Genomic DNA, 22,800 nt, shown 5'->3' with positions numbered 1-22,800 from the left:
ACGTGTACAGACAGGGTGCTTGGTGTGGGTGCTGGTGTCCCAGGTGGGCAGAGAGGTCGGTCTCTTCTCCGATTTCTCCCAGGTGGCCGGAGAAGGAGGGGAATGGGGAGTCTGTGAGCCCCGATGTGGGCTCCACTGCTTTGGAAACACCTGAAGGATAAGGAGGGTCAGCCTGAGGGGCCCATTTCTGGGGACCCAAGCCATCACGATTAGAGTATAGAAGGAAGCTGTGATGAAACCCCAAAACCGCAAACAGAAATTTCTTCACGATAGAAACATCGTTATTAACAAATGTCAAAAGGCAGCAGACAGACTCAGGAAATGCAAGTTGGAACCACAGAGTTACGACTCCACACCTGCCGGTGCAACCGAGTGAAGGGGGCGCCAGGTGTCGGTGAGGGGCCGGCACTCGCCTGTCGCCTGGGGGCGTGGGTGGCTGTGCCGGCTGGAAGCAGAGTGGCAGCGTTAGGGGCTGCAGTGAAGCCGGGCCACTCCTGGGATTTGCCTGGCAGAGGTGAGAACAGACGCTCGTGTACAGCCTGACACGTCTGTGTTCACAGCAGCTTCATTCATTCACAGCCCCACACTGGATCAGCCCGAGTGTCCGAGCCACGGTGCCCGGCACACACACAGCCCCGACCTCGGACACCCCCCGGCCGGCAGCAGGAAACAGCTCTGAGATACAACCACCTGCTGAGTCTCTAAGTCCTGTGCCGGGCAAAGAAGCCAGGACATCCTGCGCGATTCCATTCATGGGAACTTCTGGAAAAGGCAAAAGCACTCTGCAGTGACAGACAGCGGGTGTGTGCTTGCCCGGGCCTGAGGTCGGTGGGGGACTTGACAGAGAAGGGGCCCGAGGCGGCCGGCGGGCCCTGTGCCCCGATCACAGTGGCGATTACAGGACTGCGCCCATTTGCCACAGCTCCTCAAACTGCGCCCTCAGAAGGGGGGCCTCATTGTCCCTGAGTCAGATCTGACAGCCAATGAAAATGAAAACCGTACGCGGCATTCTTGGTCACTGGTCAGATGACAAAGGCCAAACGACCAACCATCTCCAGCTTTGCCCAGGGTGCAGGGAAGCGGGTGCTGTTCTACTTGGTGGGGGGTGGGGGGGTGGACACGCTTTGCTGGACAATTGGCAATAGCAAACAAAATTTTAAAGGCGGTGCCTTTCACCTGGCAGCTCCTCTTCTAGGGACTTTATCTTCCAGACACACTTGCATCAGGGCACAGAGATCGAGACCCTGGAAGCCACCTGAATGTCCAACAGCAAAACTCTAGCTGGATACGCGTGAACCAACCAGCCACCCCGTTAGCCTGGGACAGGCCCGGACCGAACACTGGAAATCCCGGGTGGGTCCTGGGCGCCCCCCAGCCCTGCAGACCTGGACGGCTGGTTGCCTGCCCTAAACACACGCAGGGCGCCCACAGGCCACAGAGAAGAGACGTGTGTGGAAGGCATCCTGGGGGAGGGAGTGAGACCCAGCAACCGAGGGGCAGGTGCAGGGTGCTGTTTGCAGACCCTGCCCCTGGAGGCTGGGGCATGGAGGGACGCTGCTGTCACTTTCTGTCCCTTTGTGCCACTGGATTCTTTTACTTTGTGTGTGCATCGATTTCATAATTAAAATAAGCCCTGACTGGTGTAGCTCGGTGGATTGAGTGTGGGCCTGTGAAGCAAAGGGTGGCTGGTTCGATTCCCAGTCAGGGCACCTGCCAGGGTTGCAGGCCAGGTCCCCAGTAGGGGGCGTGTGAGAGGCAACCACACATTGATGTTTCTCTCTCTAAAAATAAATAAAATCTTAAAAATTATATATAGAGGGTCCAGCACAAATAATGCCCATTTTTTATTACAAAACCTTTTATTGCCATATCATAAGCATGTGATTCTGTAACACAGCCATATCACACTCAATCACACCTTTTGACATTTCAGGTGAAATGTTCTAAATTGCCGTCCGTCTGACGCGAGACACTCATGAACCCTACCGACAACACTCAAGCAGGTGTTACTTCTGCCGGACCCTGTATTTTCTAAAGATAATGTGACCTTGGCCGGAGGTCAAAGGCAGGGGGTAGGGCCTCTGAGTTACAGCCACAAGGAGGTGGGTGCGAGCATTTCAGGGCCATGGCCGAGGAGAACCTGATGGCCGGTCCTGGGCAGGTGTGTCTGTGGACTGCTGGGTGGTTTTCAGTCCTCCCCCTTCCCTGGAGGTGGACCTGTCCAAGAAAACCCCTTGCCCAGGACCTGCCTTCCCGCAACTGCCCCACCCCTCTGGCTGCCTCTGAACCCCTCACCATTAGCGGGCAGCCCCCCTTTTCCACCTCAACCAAACCGCGAAGCCCAGGATTGTCGCGCAGATTGACTAGCGGGGCCCTCGCTGGCTAATTCCTGAGTCTTAATGAGTGGGAAGATGAGGTTTTTATTCATCACCGGGGCTTTTAAAATTGCAGTAAAGTGGCCCACTTTATAAAGAAAAAATCAATAGCATAAAGAAAACAGGAGTATGTAAATGGACAGAGTGACAAAAAGCAGGCCAATTACCCCCAAAATGAGACACAGTTATGGTTCCATTAACTCAATTATATTTTCAAAAGGATTTCTTACGCGGCCCACACCCCACCCCACCCCCCACGCCTGTAATTTTTACATCAACTTCAAGCCATTAAGTTGCATTAAATTATTTTGTGGGAGAGAGAAGTGTGTTTGGGAAGAGAGAACCCTGGCCTGTCCGGCCCCACTGGGGAGCCCCGGACTAGGGGGACCCGAAGAGGGGCGCACCCTCTGTGGAGCTGGAGCAGCTGGGGGTCTGCAAGCCCTTCTTGGCCCCAAGGTCCCCTCTGCCCTGCCCCCTGCACTTTTATTCCCAGATGCCTCCCTGCTCTGCAGCCCCCCGCGGGCGGCCCTGCCTGTGCCAATCCACAGGTGGGCACCTAAGCTCCTGAATGTTCTCTTTGTCTCGTTAGAGTTAGAAAATTTAATTTTCTGGAGAAGTGAAAAATGAAGTTGTAGTAAAAAACACTGCCTCCAAAACTGGGGGCCAAATGGGGATATTTGGATGCCCGCTCACCATGCTCCTGGTGCTGGCCGATCCCTGAAGGACACAGGGCGCTTGTTCCACTGCGGCCCTGCGCATGCACCTGCGCCCCAGCCACCCGCCCATTTCCTGCCTGTGCAGGCCTCTGCAGGCCCCAGGGCGCTGGGGCTCTAACCTGCTTTTCCTCGTCAGCGCCCGGGGGAGCCAAGGCCTGCCCTACATAATGAGTCTGTGCCTGGGCCTCCCGGGAAGTACAGCGAATGTCGCATGTCGAGGATTTCAGGCAGAGACGAGGAGGAGGAAGGGCTGGGGCACTGAGGCGCGGTCAGACAGGGCGTCGCTGAGCAGAGTGGCCAGGGTCACCGGGCCAGGTCGCCAGCCAGAGGATATAAAACCAGCCAGCGGTGGCTGAGCAGTGGGGGTGGGGGTGACCATGCGGGGAGGGCGGGTGGGGACCGAGCATGCGCACTTGGTGTGCTGTGCATGCGCTTGTGAGAGACAAGAGTCACCCCAACTCCCACTGCCCGCCCCGCTGGCCTCTGGATGCTCCCGGGCCCAGAAGTATGTGCGTACAGCTGAAGGGTGGAGCTGCTTAGAAATGCATCACCTCCCCCATTCATGGCCAGGTCGCAGGCTTTGGCAGCAGTGGGACAGACCCCCAGGGTGGGAGAGTGGGTGCTTGGGCTGGGGCCACAGCAAGGCCTGGGAGAGCCTGGGAGAGGGAGACATGGCTGGGAGGCAGCGATGGGGGGCGGTTCTGAAAAGGCAGTGGGGGGCTGTGGCCCGCAGGCAGAGGGGAGCAGGGCAGGGCCCGGGTCCAGAGGCCTCAGCCTGGGGGAGCACGGGGGTGGGGCGTGGACTGCCAGGTGTAAAGGCGGCTCTGGGATTCTGTGAGAGCACCCCACCCCACCCTGGCCCAGCCCTGACCCAGTGCTCCCCAGCCTGGCCTTCTAACCACATCAGGACCCTCAGGCTCCCCAACCCTCCCCACCACAGGGACCCCCACGCCTCCAAACCCTCCAGAGCTCCCCTGCATCCCCAGGTGCCCACTGAGGGCTCTGGAGGAGTAGGGGACATGCCTCCCAGGGACAGGAGCCTTATCGGTTATCTGCCTGCTCAGTGTCAGCCTGTGGGCCAGCCTGCCCTTGCCAGTGAATGGCCTCTTGCCTGTGTGCTGAAAGAGCCATTGTTCCACGAGAGAGGAGGGCACGACACCCATCTGCTGTGTCAGCCAGCCGGTCAGGGGCAGGCCCAAGGGCGGCTCCCCAGGGCCAGCTGTGCCAGGCAGCCGGCGGGCCCCAGGGCTGTGCTTGGAGCGAGGCCTGAATCCAGGGCGCCCCCTGCTCTCAGCCTCTCTACTGCAGCTCGTCTGAGAGGTGCAGGGAGGAGGTGGAGCTGCCTCTGCCCCCAGGATGGGCTGCAGTGGCACCGCCCTCCCCTCGCTGGTCCAGGACAGACTCTGTGGCCCAGCTATGGGGACCGGCTTCCCTGGGGCTGTGCTCTTAGCCGGCTCCTGTCTCTGCCGGCCGACAGGGCTGGGGAACAGGGCTGGGGAACCTGGCTAGGGGTGGGGGCAGCACTGTGTCTTCGCCTGGGAAGGTGGTGACGGGCCAGTGCACGGACACACACACACGGCTGGGCTGTCCCTTCGGGGCCTGCTGCCCAGCCCTGCGCCATGCACACGGCTGTCTGACCTTGCCCTCTGCCCTGCCAGGTCTTGGTCTCCGGTCTCTCCCTCGTGTGTCTCTCTGTCTGTGGGTGTCCTCCCTTTCCACCTTGCCCCCACTGCCCGTTCTCCATGGTGGTCAGGCTGCTGGAGGGATGGAGGGAGAGGCTGCCCAGAAGCCCATGCCCTTGTCAACAGTGTCCCTGGGGCCGCCAGTCCCGGTTCTCCACCTGTGTGGCCACCCGGACTCCCGGGCCCCGAGCAGCACCCTGTCCCACTGGCGGCCTTCCCAGGTCCCATGCTCTGCCTTTCATCACCTCCCAGGCCTCCCTGCCTCCCAGCACCTGGTGGGGCGCCACGGGCTCCTGTCCCCTCCTGCCCCCGTGGGTGCCTGACTGCAGAGGACAGGACCGTTCCCAGCGTTTCCAGCCCTCTCACCGGAAGACGAGCCGGTTCTGCGGAGCCTTCTTCCGTCCATCCTGCCCCGCCCGGACAGGCCCCAACCTCTGTGACTCTTGCCTTTTCCCCTCAAAGAACAGAGGCCTGCCCTCCCCCAAACGGCTGTGGGAGCTGCTGAGCCTCAGGCTGTGGGGGCTCTGTAGCCACGGCCCAGTGGCCAGAGGGGGACAGGTGGGCTGGGTGAGCACTGGAGCCCCCAGGAACCGTGAACGGTCGCTAGAGGTGGGGTAGCAAGAGGTCCAAATAAATGAGCAGAGGCTAGGTCGTCCACTGTGTCCATCCCCCCATTGTCCTAAGGAGCAGGCCACACGGCCCACAGCCCTTCTCCTCCCCGGCAGCTGCCACAGGATGGGGTGTCCAGGCTGCCCAGGGCTGGTCCTACCTCAGCCCAGGGCTGTGGGATTTTCGGGTGGTGGGGTCACTGTGACCGGCAGGGCCCTGCTTCTCGGCCTGCCCAGGCCCACGCACAGAGCACCCATGGAGAGGAGGGTGCCCTGGAAGGCCCCGGCCGCCTGCCAGCGGGGCCCAGCCCCAAGGTCACCGCCTGCCCTTGCTTCAGGAAGGGAGAGGGGTGAGCAGGAGGTTATGGTGTGGAGGGAGGAGGGAAATAAAAAGAGATTACATTTTTAAAAGGCACTCTAGCTGTCTGCTGACACCATCTCTGGTCTCCATCCGTTTTACAGCCTGACGGCCCCGGGCAGCTGGGCCTTGTCCTGCCGGGTGTGGAGGGGTGAGGAGCCAGCCCCCCAGGGCGGCCTGGGGGACCCTCCCCCCCTCCCCGTGACTGGCTTCCGCTTGGAGCTGCCCAGGCTACGAGAGCCCAGCCCCTGGCAGGCAGGGAGGTATGGGGGGCACCCGGTGCAGGTGGGACCCCAAGGGTGGAGGGGAGCCTGGCCCTTGGCTGGAGGCCACTACCAGCGCCCATCTGTCCCCCTGACAGGTCAATTTTCTCCCGTGTTTTACAGGACCTTTCAGAGCAGGAAATGTGATCCGGTGGCTGATTGATGTCCTCACCTGGTCGTTGTTCATGAGGCCTCGCTTGGCCCGCCCTCTGCGGTGCTCCCCCGTCCGAGTGTGGCGGGCTGGAGGACATTCCTCCCCGGGGATCCCTGTTCTCGGCCGCTCCAGGCACTGGACCAAGCTGGCCTCTGGGACAGGGAAGAAGGCTGTGTGGGTGCCTCGCCTTAGGAGTGACTTGCCTGGGGCAGTTTGAATTTCCTGGTGCAGTGGCCACCGGGGCCACATCCTCCCACCACCCGCGCAGGTGAGGAGTGGCCTCCGGGGACTGTGGGGAGAAGGATGATGGGGAGGCATCTGCGGGGAGGGCTCTGTCCCTTAGCAGCAGGTGGGCCTGATGCAACAATTGTTTCTTTATGTGTAAGGTCGGCTTCTGTTTTGAGTTCTTCCCTGGTGTGCCCTCCCAGAGCACACCTGGGGACTGGACCATGGGGGCCTCTCTCTCCGTCTCTGGAGGAGGGGCATTTGGCGCCTTCATTGCCTCCTGAAATAACAAAACTGTGTGTGTACAATCGGCCGCTCTCGATCTGCCGCAATGTGGGCCGCGGCACGCTCAGAGAGCCCTTAGTGGACATCGCACGTGAGCATGGCTCAAGGTCACACAGCCCCCACCTCTGCCAGGCGCTGCGCCCCATCCAAGGAGAATTCTGGGAGTATGGGACCATGGGGTCTTCCTCTGCATCCCCCACAGGCTCTGTGTGGTTTTGTCCTGTTCTTGGGGCACTAATTGAGGGGACACTGCTCACCAACAGGCTGGACACCATCCGCAGCCCATCTCTTGCCCCAGGGGCTGGACTCGCTGGTCACCTGGTTGGTGGGCAAGCAAACCAGTGCATCAAGGCCCTCAACCCAGGGCTGCGTGGGCCTCTCTAGGCGGCTGGGCCCGGGCCCTGACCCCCTGGGGTCCCCTCCTGGTGGGGGGCTGCAAACTGGCTCACTAGAGCCGTCACCGGGCAGATTGCCTCCCAGCAGACCCCACTAATGCACACTGGGCTCTGCCTCCGAGACTGGCATTGCGGTGCTTGGGTGAGAGGGGGCCCCCACAGCCGGTCCCAGACCTTGGCCAGCACGCCCCCCTGGCTCTGGGTATTGACTCCTGACCCAGTCACCAGGACAAAGGACAGGCAGAGTCCTTGTGGTGTGGCTGACCAGGTGTGCTGGCCAGGCTGTGCCTGCGGAAAGGTGGACCACGCTCTTCCTGCTTCTCACCTCCCTGGAGTCCTCCTTCCCCAAGCCCCACCTCCCAGCCGCCTGCTGAGATCCCAGCATTCTTGCAGCCTTGTCCTGTGCAACACAAGAACAGTGCTGCTTCCTGTCACCCCAGACAGGCTTTGGCTGATACAAGGCCCGCTCCGAATGAAAGTAACTGGGTTAGCACTCGAGGTTCCAACTGGAGGGGAGCCGCATACCCACCCACCCATCTGTCCATGCATCCGTCAATTATCTTTCCATCCATCCGTCCATCCACCATCCACCTATTTGTTCATTCGTTCACTCACCCACCTATTTGTCCACCCACCCACCTTCTGTCCATCCACCCACTCCTCCATCCTTGATCCGCCCCCCCCAGCCCCCAGAGTAGAGCACTGATGATGTTCTAGGCCAGGCGCTAGGTGCTGAGGTCGCAGCAGGTGCACAGATGGTGCATGAGTCCCAATGTGAGGGGAGGACAACACGTGAACCCACGGGGCTCTGGGGACACGTGAGCGGGGCATGCAACCCAGGTGGGGGAAGGAGAGAGCTAGGGAGGCTTCCAGGAGGAGGAAACGCTGAAGCTCTGGGAGGGGTAGGGAGGAAGGGCCTGCTGGGCAGAGGCCAGGAAAGGTCTGGTTTCTTCAAGGTGTCAGGAGGGGGCCGCTCTAGGAGACTAGAGAACAGACTGGGGGGCCCGGAGCTCCAGTGCTATAGTAACAGGCCTCCTTCCCAGGCCGTACAGGAAGCGGGACGTGAGAGCCCGTGTTTGGGGAGTGGACTGAGGCGTGAGGAGGGTGTACAGTGACTGCTGCTCACTTTGAACCCTGTACCTGTTGTGGGTGGCCGGTGGCCACCCACTCCTGCTGGCAGGGAGGAGAGTTGGGGTCCTCCTGCGGCTGGCGGCCCCCAGGCACGGGCAGGCCTGCAGGGTGTGTGGCAGGTTGGGCGGGGCTCTAAGCCAGGAGTCAGGTGTGGCCCGGCCTCCCTGCCTGGTGGCCCCGCTCTCAGGCATGGCGGTCTCTGGAACCTCAGCCTGTCCTCAGGCCCATCCCGGGCTCCTCACCGAGGTGGGCACCTTGCCTACAGCCAGGGCAGGTACAGGCAGTGGGTGGGAACCCCTTCCCTGCACACCAGGAGGGTGAGGACAGCTGGTGGAGCCTAGGCTGAGACCCCAAGTCTGGGTGGTCCTTGTCATCAGCCCCTGGAGGGCCTGGCTGTGCAGTAGGTGCCTGGGATTTCATGAACCCTCCCACGTCACCTGAAGACTTCATCTATGCTGGCCCCCAAACCACAGACAAGAACGCCAGCTGGCGGTGATGGTGCCACGCCCTGCACACCTGCTGCTTCCCATGCATGGCCTACTTCACCTCTCTGATACCTCTGCACAGGTGACTGCCCCCGCATCCCCAGGGTCCATCGAGTGCCCTGCAGAGGCAGGGCAGGGCCTGAAGGGGCCACCTCCAGGGGAAGGGGTGGGCACTGGCCAGGTACAGGCAGGGGCCCCATGGATTAAGCTCCTGCTGTGTGCCAGGCCCTCAGGTGGGCCTCACTTAATTTACTGCCACAGCCACGGGAGGGCTGAGGAGGCCTAGCCTCAGATGAAGACAGGCCCTCGGGCTGGAGGTGGGGGGTGGCTTGCACCTTGAGAAGACTGTCGGCAGCTGCAGACGGAGGTGGGGGTCCTGGCAGGGGTCCTCCAGCTCATTCCTCACCCCGAGAGTCCTGGCCCTGCTCCCCAGCCCCCTGCGGCTGTCCTCCCCCCAGGCCCAGCGCCAGCCCTTTCCCAGGGAGCAGAGGGCCCTGAGTCCCCAAGGAGAGCCTGTCTCCTAATTTCCACCTGCGTTCCCTGTCTCTGTCACCGGCATCGGCTGTCGCGGCTCTAATTACACAGGCTCCATCTGCCTGGGCCCTGCACAGCTGAGGAAGCTCTCAGAAGCTCTGCCCCAGCCCAGGCATGTCACATTCCTGCATACCTGCCCCAGGCCACCACTCCTGCCCCACCACCACCCCAGCCCGAGCAGGGCAGCCAGGGTGCAGGGAGCCTGAGGGCTGCAGCTGCTGTGTGGGGAGCCTGGATCCAGCCCCGTCGTGCCCCAGGACTGCCAGCTGTATCCCCCGTCCCCCCCCCCTGCATAGCCCTGCATCCAAACCTGGCCAAAAGAAGTCAGTAATGTATCACTGGGGTATGCTGGGCCACCTGGGGGGGCTCTGGCGTTCCGAGAGTGAGGGCGAGGCGGCATGTTCCCAAGGACTGCCTGACTTCCCAGGGTCGCCCCCACCCCTGTGGGTCCCAGCTTCCCATGGAGCTGGGGCAGGGCCCATGGGGCTTGTGGTGTCTGGATAGGCCCTGTTTGGGGCATACCCCTTAGGGGAGACAAGTGCCCCCTGCACAGCTGGGCTGCTGCCCTGTGAGGGAGCCTGTCCTGGCGGCCTGCAGATGCTGGGGAGGAAGGCCGGGGAAGGCCCCAGACAACACTCTGCCGGCCACATTTGCCCGCTGGGCCCCCATTGCTGCCTCTTCCTTGTGTGGGTGAAGTGGCCAGCTCCAGGCTTTGGGGGTACTTAGCCCTGGTAGGCCTGGGGAGCAGGAGTGTGACCCTTGTCCCCTGTGGGCCTGCCCTGCAACAGTCGGTTGGGGGTGCAGGATGGGTGCTCGGTGGGCTGTCGCTGCAGGGCTCTTGGTGGGCTTTACCCCAGCTGGCAGGCTGAGCTGGGCAGAGGTGGCCCTGGGACCGCCTGGCTCTCCTGGGCCTGGCAGCCTGGCTTAGGGGGGGGCTGAAGCCCAGAGGACACTGAGAGGCCATGTGGCCTGATGGCTAAGGGTCGGTGCCAGCTCTTGACCCGCCTGGTGCATCAGGAGGGTGAAACCAGAGGGAGAGCCTGCTCAGAAAAGGCCTGAGCTGCTCCTGTGCCCTGATCCCACCTGTGTGTATCCCCGGGTCCTTCCCTGGGGACTCGCTGCACCGCACAGAGGCTGTGGGGAAGGAGCCCAGGCCTGCGCCTGGCGCCCTGGGTGCTGGCTTGCCGACTCTGCGCGGGCAGCTCTCCCTCCTGTCTGGAGTCTTTAGAAAAGGGGGAAATCTGTAGATGAAAGCAGGTTTTTCATCTTGCTGAATTCTTAGTTGCCCCTCTAATTGCAAGAGGAGATAATGACCTTCAGGGGCCGTTTCCTCCTGGAGGCCAGGATGGTAATCTGCAGCTTTTGTCTGAGCCCGGGGACATCCAAAAGGTCACACTGTCCCTCCAGCTCATCCCAGCCCCTCTCTGATGGGTCTGGGGTCCTGGCTGACGGTTCCACACTCAGACCGGGGAAAGGGGACGTCCCAGAGGGGACTGGGTCGGCCTGGGGTGGGGTTGAGAGTGGTGCAGTAGTGTTCATTGTGTCCTCCTCCCCCAGAGCGTCCCGAAGTGTCCCCAGGGGCCAGTCCCCAGGCACTGTGCTGGACCTGTCGGCCGGAAGTCGCTGTCTCCTCTACTCAGCTCAGGGGACAGGGGCGAGCGGCTCCGTGATGCAGGGGGCTTCGCAGTCACCGTGCCGAGGCCACTGAGGAGGTACGTGGCAAACTGCTTCCGCTCTCTGAGCCTCAGGCGCCCCATCTGGAAAGTGGGGAGGGAAAGCCTTAGGGGCCGCTGTTGGGAGACACCAGAGTTTGCTCCTCCGTGGGGGTGGCCTGGGGCTGGGGTGCCTCTGTCCTCAGCATGCAAGGCCCATTCCTTCTTCAGCAAATAGAGCTCACTGTTTGGTGGGTAAGACGGCCCGGAAGCAGGGACCTGGGGCGTGGGTGGGGAAGACCATAGGGCCAGATGGTCGGCCTGTGGTTTTCCCAGCCAAGGGTCTCACGGCTGCCCTGACTCCGGCCAGAGGTCACTGGAGGCAGGGGGACAAGTTTCAAGACCCCTACACCCCAGGTGCCCACAAGTGGCCCTCCTGCCCTCCTGTCCCGGGAGCTTGGTCCCCAGTTCTCCTCCCAAATCTGAGCCATCAGGAGTCACCAACAGCCCGAGTCTGGGAGCAGCTGCTTTGGGGCTGGAGGGTGGACTCTTGCAGGCAGGCTCCGCTCTGCAGGGCCTGTGGGCGGCCTGCCCAGCCCCATACCCAGGCCTTGCACGGCACCCCTGCTTCTGGGTGGGCTCCCTGGGCACCTCCAAACTGGGGTCCCTGACAGAGGAAGAGGGAACACCATCCTCCTCCCTGCCATAGCTGGGCCAGCCCAGGCCTCCCTCACCCCAGGCCCTTGCCCCTCCCTCCCCAAAGGGGCCGAGGACAAGAAGAGTGAGGAAACCCCCCTGACCTGGCACCTGGCTCCAACTCTTCTTGCAACTCATCGAGGCCAGGCGCCCCCTGCTGCCCCCTCCTAGAAAACCTAGGCCAGGGACGAGTGTGGGATGGGAAGGGGGTGCAGGCCCGAGGCTCCCTGCATAGGCCGTCATTCCATGTGGCCCTCAGTGGCCTGGCCGCAGGAGGGGCTCCGTGGCGGTATCTGCGCCTGTGGCGCCCCACCCAGCTGACACTGAAGGGGAGCCATTCCTGTCTGCCGGGCCTGTGGTCCTTTTTGAGGCTGTGGCGTGGTATCAACAGCGGAGGGGAGTGCAGGCAGGCGGGAGGGGGCCACAGGTCTGGGCTGCGCCTGGATTTGGAGCAGCCTCAGGGGGATCCAGACAGGGACCTAGAGTTTCTGCACAATTCAGCCGCGGGACTGGAGCGAACAGCTAACCCCCGCGTGCTGGGGTGACGAAAGGCCACACCTCTGGGTCTCCAACACTCATTTCAAGGGTCCGCTCTGGCCTCAAGTTTGGAAGTTGGAGACACTGACAAAAGAGTGGAGACTGCCCAAGAAGACGCTCTCGGGGACACAGGGTCCAGCCCTCACTGGGACTTTTACATTCGACCTCACAGCCAACCACAGGGGAGGTCACGGCTCCTTTCTCCACCCGCAAACCTGAGGGTCGACCCTGTGTCCAGGTGGTGGGGCTGGGTGGCCACAGGGCCCAGGCTCTGCCCCCACCGTGGACTCGTGGCTTTCAGTGCGTGCGGACAGACATGGGGAGAAGCCAAGATGTGAGTGTGTGTGTGCACATGTGTCTCCCAGCTCTGTGCAGCGCGGGGCCCTGTAGCCACAGCCCCGCCGCTGCCGTGCACACACTGGGGCCCAGGTCGCCATCTCTGCTACCACCTTCCACTGGAAGGAGCCAGGGCTCCTTGGAGAAGTCACTGATTCCAGGAAAAGTACAAGATGAGCCAGGATGGGAACAGCTGGTGGATCAAGAAGGAAAAGAAGAGCTCAGAGAGTGACAAGGACACATTAAAGGACACAGGAGCCAACTGAAGGGGCTGCCGTGGCCCTCATCTGGGGCAGTTTGAGCATCAGAATTAACAGTGAGGGCAGAGAGGGGAATAAGGGCACTAAATGATGACTGGAAAAATATATAATAAAGGTTAAATAAAAAACATTTAAAAAAGAATAAATAGAGATAGTAATGGATTGTAACCCTTTGTATAAAATAGGAAACCAAGAGTCCACACTGATACAAATGAACCAATAAGCTGCGAGTTTGATAAGGACATTTCATTTCAACGTACTTCCCCACAAACCACTCAGTCGTTACAAAGAGGTGACGTGACTGTGGAGAAGCCTGTCTAATCAAGTGACAAGGGGTGCGTCATGGTAATGGGACAAACTGCAGCTGCACCTGACAAGAGTCGGTGGTATCATTTCTGGGGTGTTTCTGCTAGAGACACATCACCTGAATCTCATGATGAGTGTGAGAGGCAGAATGACGGCTTCCCGTGATGTGTGCCCCCCCCCCCCCCCGGTGATGTGCACCCTCTGCTTGGTCCCTGGAACCTGGGACATGTTACCTTACATGGCAAAAGGGACTTTGCAGATGGGATTAAGGTTCAGACCTTGAGATGGGGAGATTATTGTGGATTATCCAGATGGGCTCAGTGTAATCACATGAATCCTTAAAATCGGAAAATCTTTCCTGGCTGGGTCAGGGAGAGGACACGTGAGGGGCAGTTGATGGCCCCTGTCCTCCACCCCCTGCTGCTGGCTTTGAAGTTGTAGGAAGGGAGCCATGAGCCTCTAGAAGCTGGGAACAGCCTTACGTTTACAACCAGCAAGAAAACATGGCCCGGGTCCCCCCGCCTGGAGGAACTGCGTTTTGCCAACTGTGAGATCATGGATTTGTGTTGGGTTAGCTGTTGAGTCTGCAGAGATTTGTTAGGATGGAATGAAAAGCTAGTACCACAAGGAGACACCAGACAAACCCAAAAAAGGGAGCACAGGGTTAGTTAGTGATCGAGCACATAGAAAAAACTTTCCAGAGCTCATAAGAACAGACAAACAACTAATTAGACAAATGGGCAAAAGCGAATAAGCATTTCAGCAAAAAAACAGGAATGGACAATAAAACTACGAGCAGACGATTAACCTTGTTTGCCATCAGGGAGAACAAATTAGAACCACAGTGAGATGGCATTTCTCCCCGGAAGGCCACACCGATGGCAGCAAACATTGCTGTCAGTGTGGAGCAGGCGTCCACAACCTTTGGCCCTCCGGTCAGGTTTGGACACCCGATGCTTTTGTAAATAAAGTTTTATTGGCACAGAGACATGCTTATTTGAGCTACAAAGACAGAAGTGAATACTTGTGACACAGGCCATATGGCTTGCAAAGCAGAAAATGTGCCCTACTGGACTCTTTACAGAAGTTTTCCAGCCTCTGATGTAAACCTGCAAGAACTCTTAAAACCACTTGGAAGAGCAACCTGGCAATATCCAGTAAGATCAAAGGAATGCAGGGGCTTGGACCTGCACTCCCACTTCTAGGTGTTTGCCCTAGAGAGACTCTAGCATAGGGAGGAGACAAGTATCACAATGTTTCTGCATCACTGTTTATAGTGGCAAGTAACTGGAAACAACTCAGGTGCCCTCAGCAGGAGAATGGACACATACATGCTGTTTCTTTTAAACAACAGTTTCCATAGGACAGCCAGAATGAATGACTCAGAGTACCTGTAACATCATAGTGAGTTTTGCAAACAAAGTTGTGGGGAAAAAGGGAATTGCAGAAGAATTTATACCTAGCCTTGGCTGGGTGGCTCAGCTGGTTGGAGCATCATCCGGTACACCAAAAGGTCGTGGGTTTGATTCCCGGTCAGGGCACATACCTAAGTTGCCGGTTCAATCCCCAGTCGGGGTGCACACAGGAGGCAACCAATTGGTTTCTTTCTCACACAGAGGTTTCTCTTTCTCTCTTCCTTCTTCTCTCTAAAATCCTCGGGTGAGGATTGAAAAAAAAGAATTTGTACATGTAGGTCCATTAGTATAAAGTCTAAAATGCAAAATGTTCTGCCCCAATGCACTGTTGTACTAGGTAAGGTAGAGCTTTGGCTTCACAAAAGAGTCCAAAGTAACAGTGGCCTATACATGATGGCTTGTCTGCCCCTCATGGAGTGGTCTGGAGGAGGTGGTCAGGGGCTGGGAAGGCAGCTCTGCTCCCTGGTGTAGTCCAGGAATCCAGGCTCCTTCTCTGGTCTCATTTGACTCTCAAGGTCCAGACTAGAAACCATCACCTTCTTGAGGCCCTCCTAGATTTCTCTGGTCATATGGGTCTCTGCCTCTCCATCTCTCTCACAGTATTTCCTACACCTTTAACATTAGGATTTTGGATTCTCTCCTCCCACTGCTCCGGGTGCAGTTCTAAAGGGCGCTGGCCCGGAGAGCTGAACCCCATGCCCCTTTTACGAGCTTTGTGACCTTAGCTAGATCACCAAACCTCTCTGTGCCTCAGCGTCTCACTCGTAAAACGTAGGTGCTAACTTCTTCGAACAGATTGAGGGTTCGGCCCTTACCATTAAGGCCCCGCCCCAGCGCCCAGGGTACCAAACACACCCTCCGACTTCGGTCCTAGGCTTTAACTGCCAAGATAAGCTCTTGAAATCCCGCTTCTCTCTGGAAGCGTGCGCGGCCCTCTCCCTCTTGCCCTCCACTGCGGTTCCGGAGGGGAGCTCTGCGGACGAGTCCCTAGAGCTCCAGCCCCTGCAGGGTAGGGTTCAGCAGCACAGCTCGCTGGGTGGCCAGCGCCGCGCTCTGCACAGGTGCACAGCTCCCAGGCCGACCGGCCCAGCCTCAGTCGCACGCTTCAAAGGCCCCGCCCACACGACTGCACCCGTCGCTCATTGGTTTGCGACCCTCCTAGCCCCGCCCTTCAAGGTCCCCGCCTCCGAAGAGCCCCGCGGTTTCCTAGTACGCCCCACCTATTCCTGCTCCCACGCCCCCGCCTGCGTGCCGTCACTTCCGGGCGGAGGAGCCCGCGGAAGGCGGAAGTGTGCGCGACGGCCGGCCGGGAAGCCGGGCGGAGGTGTGCCTGGTTGGCACCTGGCGGCTCTTCCGGGTCTGGGCGCGGGGACACGGAGGCGGTCCGCGACAGAGAGTGAGCGGTAGACGCGGCCATGAAGCGGCTGCGCGACCTGGCGGGGTGTGTAGGTTGACGGCCCCCGCCCCCTTCGCGCGAGGCCGCCTCCTCCAGGCAGCCGCCCGTCCCTGTCAGGGCCTTGCGCCCAGCCCTGGTCCCGGAGCCTCGCACCCGGGCCCCCAGGCCCAGACCCCGTGCTATGACGGCGGCCGCCGCCTCCAACTGGGGGCTGATCATGAACATAGTGAACAGCATAGTAGGCGTTAGTGTCCTCACCATGCCCTTCTGCTTCAAACAGGTGAGTCCAGCGGGCCGTGGTCCCCTCCCGCGGCTCCTCGGGCCGCCAGGGCCGAGGGCGGGGCGGGGGCGCTTGGCGGCCGCGCCTGGGCGTCTGCGGGCTGAATCTGAGAGTTCGCTCCGTGAGCAGCGCAGGGTATCCGCGCCGGCAGTCAGTCCGCTCGTTTAGTAACTTCAGACGGAGTGCACGGTGACCCCCGGGAACCGGAGAGGGACCCGCGGGGTGACCGCTGTGTTCTTAAAACTCCGAGCCTGCTACACGTGCAGGCAGAAGCGGGCGCGTCGGGTCCCCGGGCGGGGAGCCAGGGGCGCTGGTTCCAAGTTGGTTGCAAAGGTCGCCGGGTTGTACACTTTAGATCTGTGAGGTTCGCGATATGCAAATGAGAAATTTCAAAAAATCCGAAACTTTAAGACGTTAGTATCATGCCGTCGTGAATACCGCAGGAGAGAAAGTCACCGTTTCTGACCGGGGGCGGGTGGGGGGGATCCTTTTGATTTCTGCTTAATCCACAAATAGCAGGCACTTGGTACTTTGGAATCATTAAATTCGGTAACTTCTTTCCTAAAAATCCCCTTCTCAGCTTCCTGTGTGCCCAGGGCGGGATCGCTGTCCCCCCTGCGCACGGGAGCGAGCCTGAGGGTCAGGGCGGCTGAGGACTGGCCCCTCCCCCCGCCCAGGAAGGGCGGCTGTCAAGTCCGCGGAGACCAGTCTTACAGGACAAAGTCAAATAGGTAGAAAAATGAAAATAAGGTGGATATTTTGAAACTGAAAATGGGTCCCAGGAGTTTAATTTTAGGTTAACAGAGGCTTTGTATTTTTCATACCTAGTGTCTTTTGAGTAAAAATAGAAGAGCCCTGGCTGGTGTGGCTCAGTGGACTGAGCACCAGCCTGCAAACCATAGGGTCGCGGTTCAATTCCCAGTCAGGGAACAAGCCTGGGTTGCGGGCCAGGTCCCCAGTAGGGGATGCATGTGAGACAACCACACACTGATGTTTCTCTCTCTTTCTCCCTCCTTTTCTGTAAAAATAAATACACAAATAAATAAAATCTTTTCGAAAACTAGCAAAAGAAATGCTTTTAATCTGGGGATTTTCGGTCCCCGCCTCCAGCTTTCCAGCCTGTCTGTGTGACGAGACCTCATCTGACGTGGCTGGTGGGCGTGTTGGCAGGAGGAGGGCGGCTCGCGGGCAGTGGCGGGAGGCCAGGCACCCTGGGGCAACGTCTGGCTGGGTGTTTCTGGAAGGACTACAGGCCCCAGCGGGCATTGCGACGTGCCTGGCGCCGAACTGCCTTCTGGGCCGTGTAGTGGGCAGGTCTGCCTTCCAGGTCCCGCAGCCTGGATGCCTGTCTGGGAGGTGCCAGGGTGGCTGCCCGCAGACTTCAGTGTCTGCCGTGGGCGCTGCCAGAGCGCACACGCACACACAGCCAGGCCCACTTGCTCAAGAGCGCGCAGCTCAGGGCGGGGGAGGCCTCCCTCCAGCCCAGGGGTGGTGGTGGCCACCTGGCTGGAGGCAGTGGGAGGCAGGCGAGCAGCTTGCGGGGGTCATCTTAGTGTGTGGCAGCCATGTCAGTTTTAAGAAGTTTAGTGTTTTGGTTTGGTGGTTTGGTTGGTTTTAGTGATTTTGGTACTTTTCAAAAAGTTAACATTTTGCCCTGGCGGATGTGGCCCAGTGGGTAGGAGCGTCACCCTGCGCATCAAAAGGCTGCAGGTTCGACCCCTGGTCCCGGCGCACACGGGAGGCAGCCAGTCGCTGTTTCTCTCTGACATCAATGTCTCTCTTTCCCCTTCCTCCCTCTCTCTAAAGTCAATAAATGTACCCTCAGGCGAGGATTAAATAAATAAATAAGTATAATGAAGGGAAACTTTAAAAGAATTAATATTTTAGTGTCGTGAACTGTGCGTACAGAAAAGTGCACATATTTTAGATGCAGTGTTCATAAATTTTCATAAAATGAACAAGCGCATATCACTAGCCCTCAAATTAGGGAACAGGACCAGCGCCCCCTACTGCCCCCCCAAGGGTCCACTGCCCGCCCCCGGCACCAGGGAGCAGGGAGACCTGCTTTTGAATTCCATGTGACTAGAACTGTATGACGCGTTCAGTGTTAATGTCCGGCTAGCGTTCCGCCGCAGGGCACGCTGACCTTCGTTTACTTTCCTACCTCGGCCGGCACGTGGGCGCTGCCTGTTTGGGGCTCTTCTGCGCACGCGCACAGGCTCAAACTCCGCGCCAGTGTCTCGTAGAGAGCGGGGTCGTGGGGCTCAAGTGCACGTGCAGCTCCAGCAGGTCCCAGCTGGACATTTGGGTGGTTTCCTCGGTTTCTGGATCACAGAGACACCTGCTGTACACGTTGGGACACAGGTTTTTCTACAGGACCTCGGGCTTTCATTTCTCTTGGGTAAATACCTGGGAGTGCGGTTACTAGGTCAGACGGTTAAGTGTGTGTTCAACTTACAAGAAAGGTGTAAATGTCACTTTTAATCTCTTCCTTCCAGAACACGTTTACCACTCCCAGCTGCTGACCCAAGTGGCTGGGGCGGGGTGGGGGGTGGCCCAGGGCAGGGTGTGCAGAGACCTGGGGGTGCCGCAGAGTCGGGGGCAGGAAGGAGATGTCCCTGGTGCTCCTTCCGGACACGCACAGATCCCATGTCCCTGGACAACGCCTGTGGCCCCCACATCCAGGGGCTGGTCCCTTTTGTACTAGGGACAGGAGTGGAACGGAGCTGGGGCCTCGTGTCTCCAGGGACAGGCGGGCAGTGGAGGGCCTTCCTGGCCCGTGGACGCGGTGGCCAGTGTGCCAGGACCAGGCGGCAGCGCAGTTTCACGTTGTGGGCGTCTCTTTGTCTCTTGACCCTCCAGTGCGGCATCGGCCTGGGGGCCCTGCTCCTGGCTTTCTGCTCGTGGATGACGCACCAGTCCTGCATGTTCCTCGTGAAAGCCGCCAGCCTGAGCAAGCGGAGGACCTACGCGGGCCTGGGTGAGTGTTCCAGGAGGGCCAGGCAGCCAGTTGCCTGGCCCCCCGCCCCACACCCGCAGGATTGAGTGCGGCCCGCCCCTCAGAGCCCTGGGTGTGAGCAGTGTGCGTCCCCGGGTCCTGCAGTCATCTGCCCGCCGTCTGTAGCCCTGCTCAGCCTGCCGCCACTCCTGGTCTGGTGCTGTGGTTCCCTCCCAGAGGAACAGGAGGGCAGGCCACAGCCCTCCAGCCTCCGGAGCCATGCCAGGCAGGAGGCTGGGGGTGCTAATACAAATGCTTTGTATTTGAGACTTGGGGTTAGTGGTTGCTGAGGGACTGACACCTGAAAAGGGGTGGGGGTGTCTGTAGTGGGGTATGAGGGTTGTGGTGTGGGTGTGTGGGGGATGGGCCCTCATAAAGGAGAGTGAGGGGGCGGGGGCGCCAGGCTCCTCTCTGCACGGGCAGCACCTTGGGAGCCCCCGCCCCTCAAGCTGTTGTTCTGGGAACCAGTTGTGACTTTCTGGGTGAAGAAATGCCCCCTCCCAGGTCGGTCCTTTGACTTCAGAGAGCCCCTTCCCTCTGCTCAGCCCACAGGTGTGTCCAGGAACTTTTTCTGGGCATTCGGAGTGTGTTGTAGATGCTGCGCTTCCTTTTGGAAAAGGAAGAGGCTGGGGTGTCCAGGCCCTGTCTTTGTCCTGGGCATGGTGCCCAATGGCCGCCTCTGAGAGGCACGGTGGGCCTCCTCCCGGTGACCGTAGGGCCTTGGGCTGCTGTCTGCCGTCTGGAGCCCCTAGTGTCTGAAGTTCTCAGCTTGACCTTGACTGGCATCCCGTGCAGGGACCTGTGTGGGGTGCAGGCTGCTTCCTGATGCCAGCAGACTTTGTTAGGAGAACCTGAGATGCGAGCCTCCGCCCAGGGGTCAGACTGGGGACCCCGAGGGCTGCCTTCACCTGGCTCAGGCCACCTGTTTCGGGGGGAGCCAAGCCAGAGATCAGGCTGTCTTGCTTTTGGGGACTCTCTCTTCCTAAGGGGTTTGAAAGTGACGACGAGTATCTTTTGGGGTCGTCCACACCAGTGGCCTGTGCCTCCTCTTCCCAAGCCTCCCCAGGGGGTCCTGGCCCCAGTGAGGGCGGACAAGGGGCCGGAAGCTGGGGCCGTCCTGCTCCATGCACCCCATTCTGGTCACGCCTCTGCCTTTGTCCCTCTGGACCGTGGTGGGGGCTGCAGGGGTACTGGGCCACTGCAGGTCCTGGGAGGGGCGCTGCCCAGTCGGCTCCTAACGTCCCCTCTGCTGGAAGTGGCCCTCGGTCAGAAAGGAAGCATTCCCGTGGTCACGGGCACCGAGCTCCACTGCAGGGCAGGTGAGGTGTGGGAGGTGCACTGCCTCCACCGGGCTCCCTCGTCAGCTACCTGGAAAGGGGCAGGCCCGAGAGCACCTGTCCCTCCCATCCCAGAGCACGCACTTGAATGTGGTCTCTGCTCTTCCCCTGAAGTCGCAGGCAGGGAGCAGAACAGCCCTCAGCCCCGCCCTTCGGCTCGAGCCTTGAAGACTGGGCGTGTGGGGCCGGGGTGGCCGGGCCCTCCTGGGCACCTCTCAGCTCTGCCCCGGCCCGCCAGGCAGGCCTCCTTCCCGCCTGCGGTGCGGGGAGACAGTTACAGCGCAGGGATGGGGAGGTTTTTCTTCCTTCCTGTTACATTTTTTGAGTGAAAAACCAACCTGCCTCTTTCCTTGCTTTGTTCTTGTTTTACATGGTTTGCATTTGTCGATCATAGATCTGAGAAAAGCGTGGGACCAAAATGAAAAGATGTCCCCTGACCCCTGGGAAGCGCCAGACCAATGGGCTGTTGTCACATTGCCTTCGTGACCTGCCCTGGCGCGTCCTTACCAGTGCGCTCCCGGTGCTGGGGGACTGAGGACCGGTTCTCTCTCTGTTTTGCACTAGCATTCCACGCCTACGGAAAGGCCGGGAAGATGCTGGTGGAGACCAGGTAGGTGACGCCCCTTTGCGGGTGGCTCCTCTGTCCCCCTCAGCTATAGCAGCAGGAAACCATTGCAGGATGCAGCTCGTGGGCTGGGTTGTGACTTCCAGCGTGTTCCTGACGTGCGCTTGCGAAGTATTTGGACGCTCAGTTTATTGCACGTTTAAAATGGTTGGTGTCGAGGTCAGAGCCCCACTCGAGTCTCCCAAAGGGAAACGAAAATGTGGAAAACCCGGGAACGGAGCACAGTGGGGCTCCACCCCCTGCGGTAAGCTCCTGTGGCCGCTTCCGAAGCCGGGGTGCCCCACCTCCGAAAGCGGCTACCTTGGGGTGGCGTTGAATTGGAAGTGTCCTCTTTTTCTCCCTTGGGAGTGAAATCCTATGAGACGAAAGCTGCTGGCACGGTCCGGGTTCTGACTCTGGAGCTGGGCTCGGTGTCGGTGTCGGTGTCCCTCTAGGACCACGAGTGCAGCCTGCCCACGCCGGTCCTCAGTGGGGGTGCTGCGCTTGGGCGAGACCACAGACCGCCGCCCAGTGCCCTGACAACCCCCACTCCCTTCTCTGCAGCATGATCGGGCTGATGCTTGGGACCTGCATCGCCTTCTACGTTGTCATCGGCGACCTGGGCTCCAACTTCTTTGCTCGGCTGTTTGGGTTTCAGGTAGGGACCCTCTCCTGTGACTGGAGTCTCAGTGTGCCCGTGTGACACCCCTTAAGTCACCACCTCAGACCTGCTGGAACCAGAGGGGTCAGGCCTAGGTGCCCGGGAGGGGGCGGACGGAGGGGACTCTGGGCGGCGCTGGCCCAGGACCGCACTTGGCCCCCGCAGGTGACGGGCCCGGGCCGCGCGCTCCTGCTGTTGGCCGTGGCGCTGTGCATCGTGCTGCCGCTGAGCCTGCAGCGCAACCTGATGGCCTCCATCCAGTCCTTCAGCGCCATGGCCCTGCTCTTCTACGCCGCCTTCCTGCTTGTGGTGAGCGCACTGCGCGCCGCTACCCCGGCCGTGCTGCAGGGGGACCAGGAGCCTGGGAGGTGGCGGGAGGCTCATCCCTGTGAGCCCTCAGCGGGGCCCCTGGGAAGGGAGGGTGAGGCCGCGTCTCACATTCAGGAATAAGTTTTAGGTGGGTGTGTGGAGTCATAGCACCAGGGTCGGTCACAGGGGATACTGTTTTCCTTTTTTAAAAAAATATTTTATTTATTTGTTTTAGAGGGGAAAGGAGGGAGAGAAACATCCATGTGTGGTTGCCTCTCGTGCGCCCCCTACTGGGGACCTGGCCCACAACCCAGGCATGTGCCCTGACTGGGAATCGAACCGGTGACCCTTTGGTTCGCAGTCCAGGATGTTGTTTTCCATGGGAGCGTTTCTAAGTGACCGGAGGGTCCTGTGAGCAGTGGGTCCTCAGAACACTTGGTTCTCACTGCGCGCTCAGAGGCTGCTTGGATTCCCGGGGCCTGGGCCCTGGCCTGCCCGCTCGTGGGCAAGGCCAGGGTGGGCGTTCCTGGGGAGCGGAGCCTGGAAGGCTCTGTAGTTGGTTTTCCTCCAAGGACCAAGCACCAGCGTGTGTTCCCAGCAGCCCTCAGCCGAGAGCGCCGGCCTGTGACGGCTGCCCACCTGCTGCCGTCCAGGAGGCTGTCCTCGCAGGGCTGGGGGCGACCTGCCCAGTTGGGGGGCCCATCCCGTCCCTGAGGCAACAGAGTAGCCATGGCGGTGGGGCCTCGCTGCCCACTGCCCGGGCTAAGTGGCACCTGCCCAGGCTGCTGCCCCGAGCGTTAGG

The 22,800-nt window shown here is 60.1% G+C and overlaps 1 protein-coding gene and 1 long non-coding RNA gene across 7 annotated transcripts in view; both read left to right on the top strand.

Moving 5' to 3' along the window:
- The first annotated feature begins 5,840 nt into the window (after nt 1-5,840).
- On the top strand, nt 5,841-12,697 carry LOC123479067 (uncharacterized). Its single transcript, XR_008426075.1, has 4 exons — nt 5,841-6,002; nt 6,126-6,424; nt 10,769-10,923; nt 12,145-12,697. It is a non-coding gene; the product is annotated as an uncharacterized lncRNA (long non-coding RNA).
- Nucleotides 12,698-15,683: 2,986 nt separating this feature from the next.
- SLC38A10 (solute carrier family 38 member 10) overlaps nt 15,684-22,800 on the top strand; it is a 28,906-nt gene continuing 21,789 nt past the window's right edge. For all 6 annotated transcript variants that reach the window (XM_045190236.2, XM_045190231.2, XM_045190235.2 and 3 more), the window contains exons 1-5: nt 15,684-16,089; nt 18,952-19,069; nt 20,989-21,034; nt 21,593-21,686; nt 21,855-21,998. In XM_045190236.2, coding sequence (XP_045046171.2) covers nt 15,991-16,089; nt 18,952-19,069; nt 20,989-21,034; nt 21,593-21,686; nt 21,855-21,998 — 501 coding nt within the window. In that variant the 5' untranslated portion in view covers nt 15,684-15,990. The remainder of the gene's footprint in view (nt 16,090-18,951; nt 19,070-20,988; nt 21,035-21,592; nt 21,687-21,854; nt 21,999-22,800) is intronic.

This window comes from Desmodus rotundus, unplaced genomic scaffold (assembly GCF_022682495.2).
Source record: "Desmodus rotundus isolate HL8 unplaced genomic scaffold, HLdesRot8A.1 manual_scaffold_272, whole genome shotgun sequence".
Lineage (NCBI taxonomy): Eukaryota > Metazoa > Chordata > Mammalia > Chiroptera > Phyllostomidae > Desmodus > Desmodus rotundus.
Note: the sequence above shows the minus strand (reverse complement) of the source record. Positions and strands in the feature narration are given on the sequence as shown.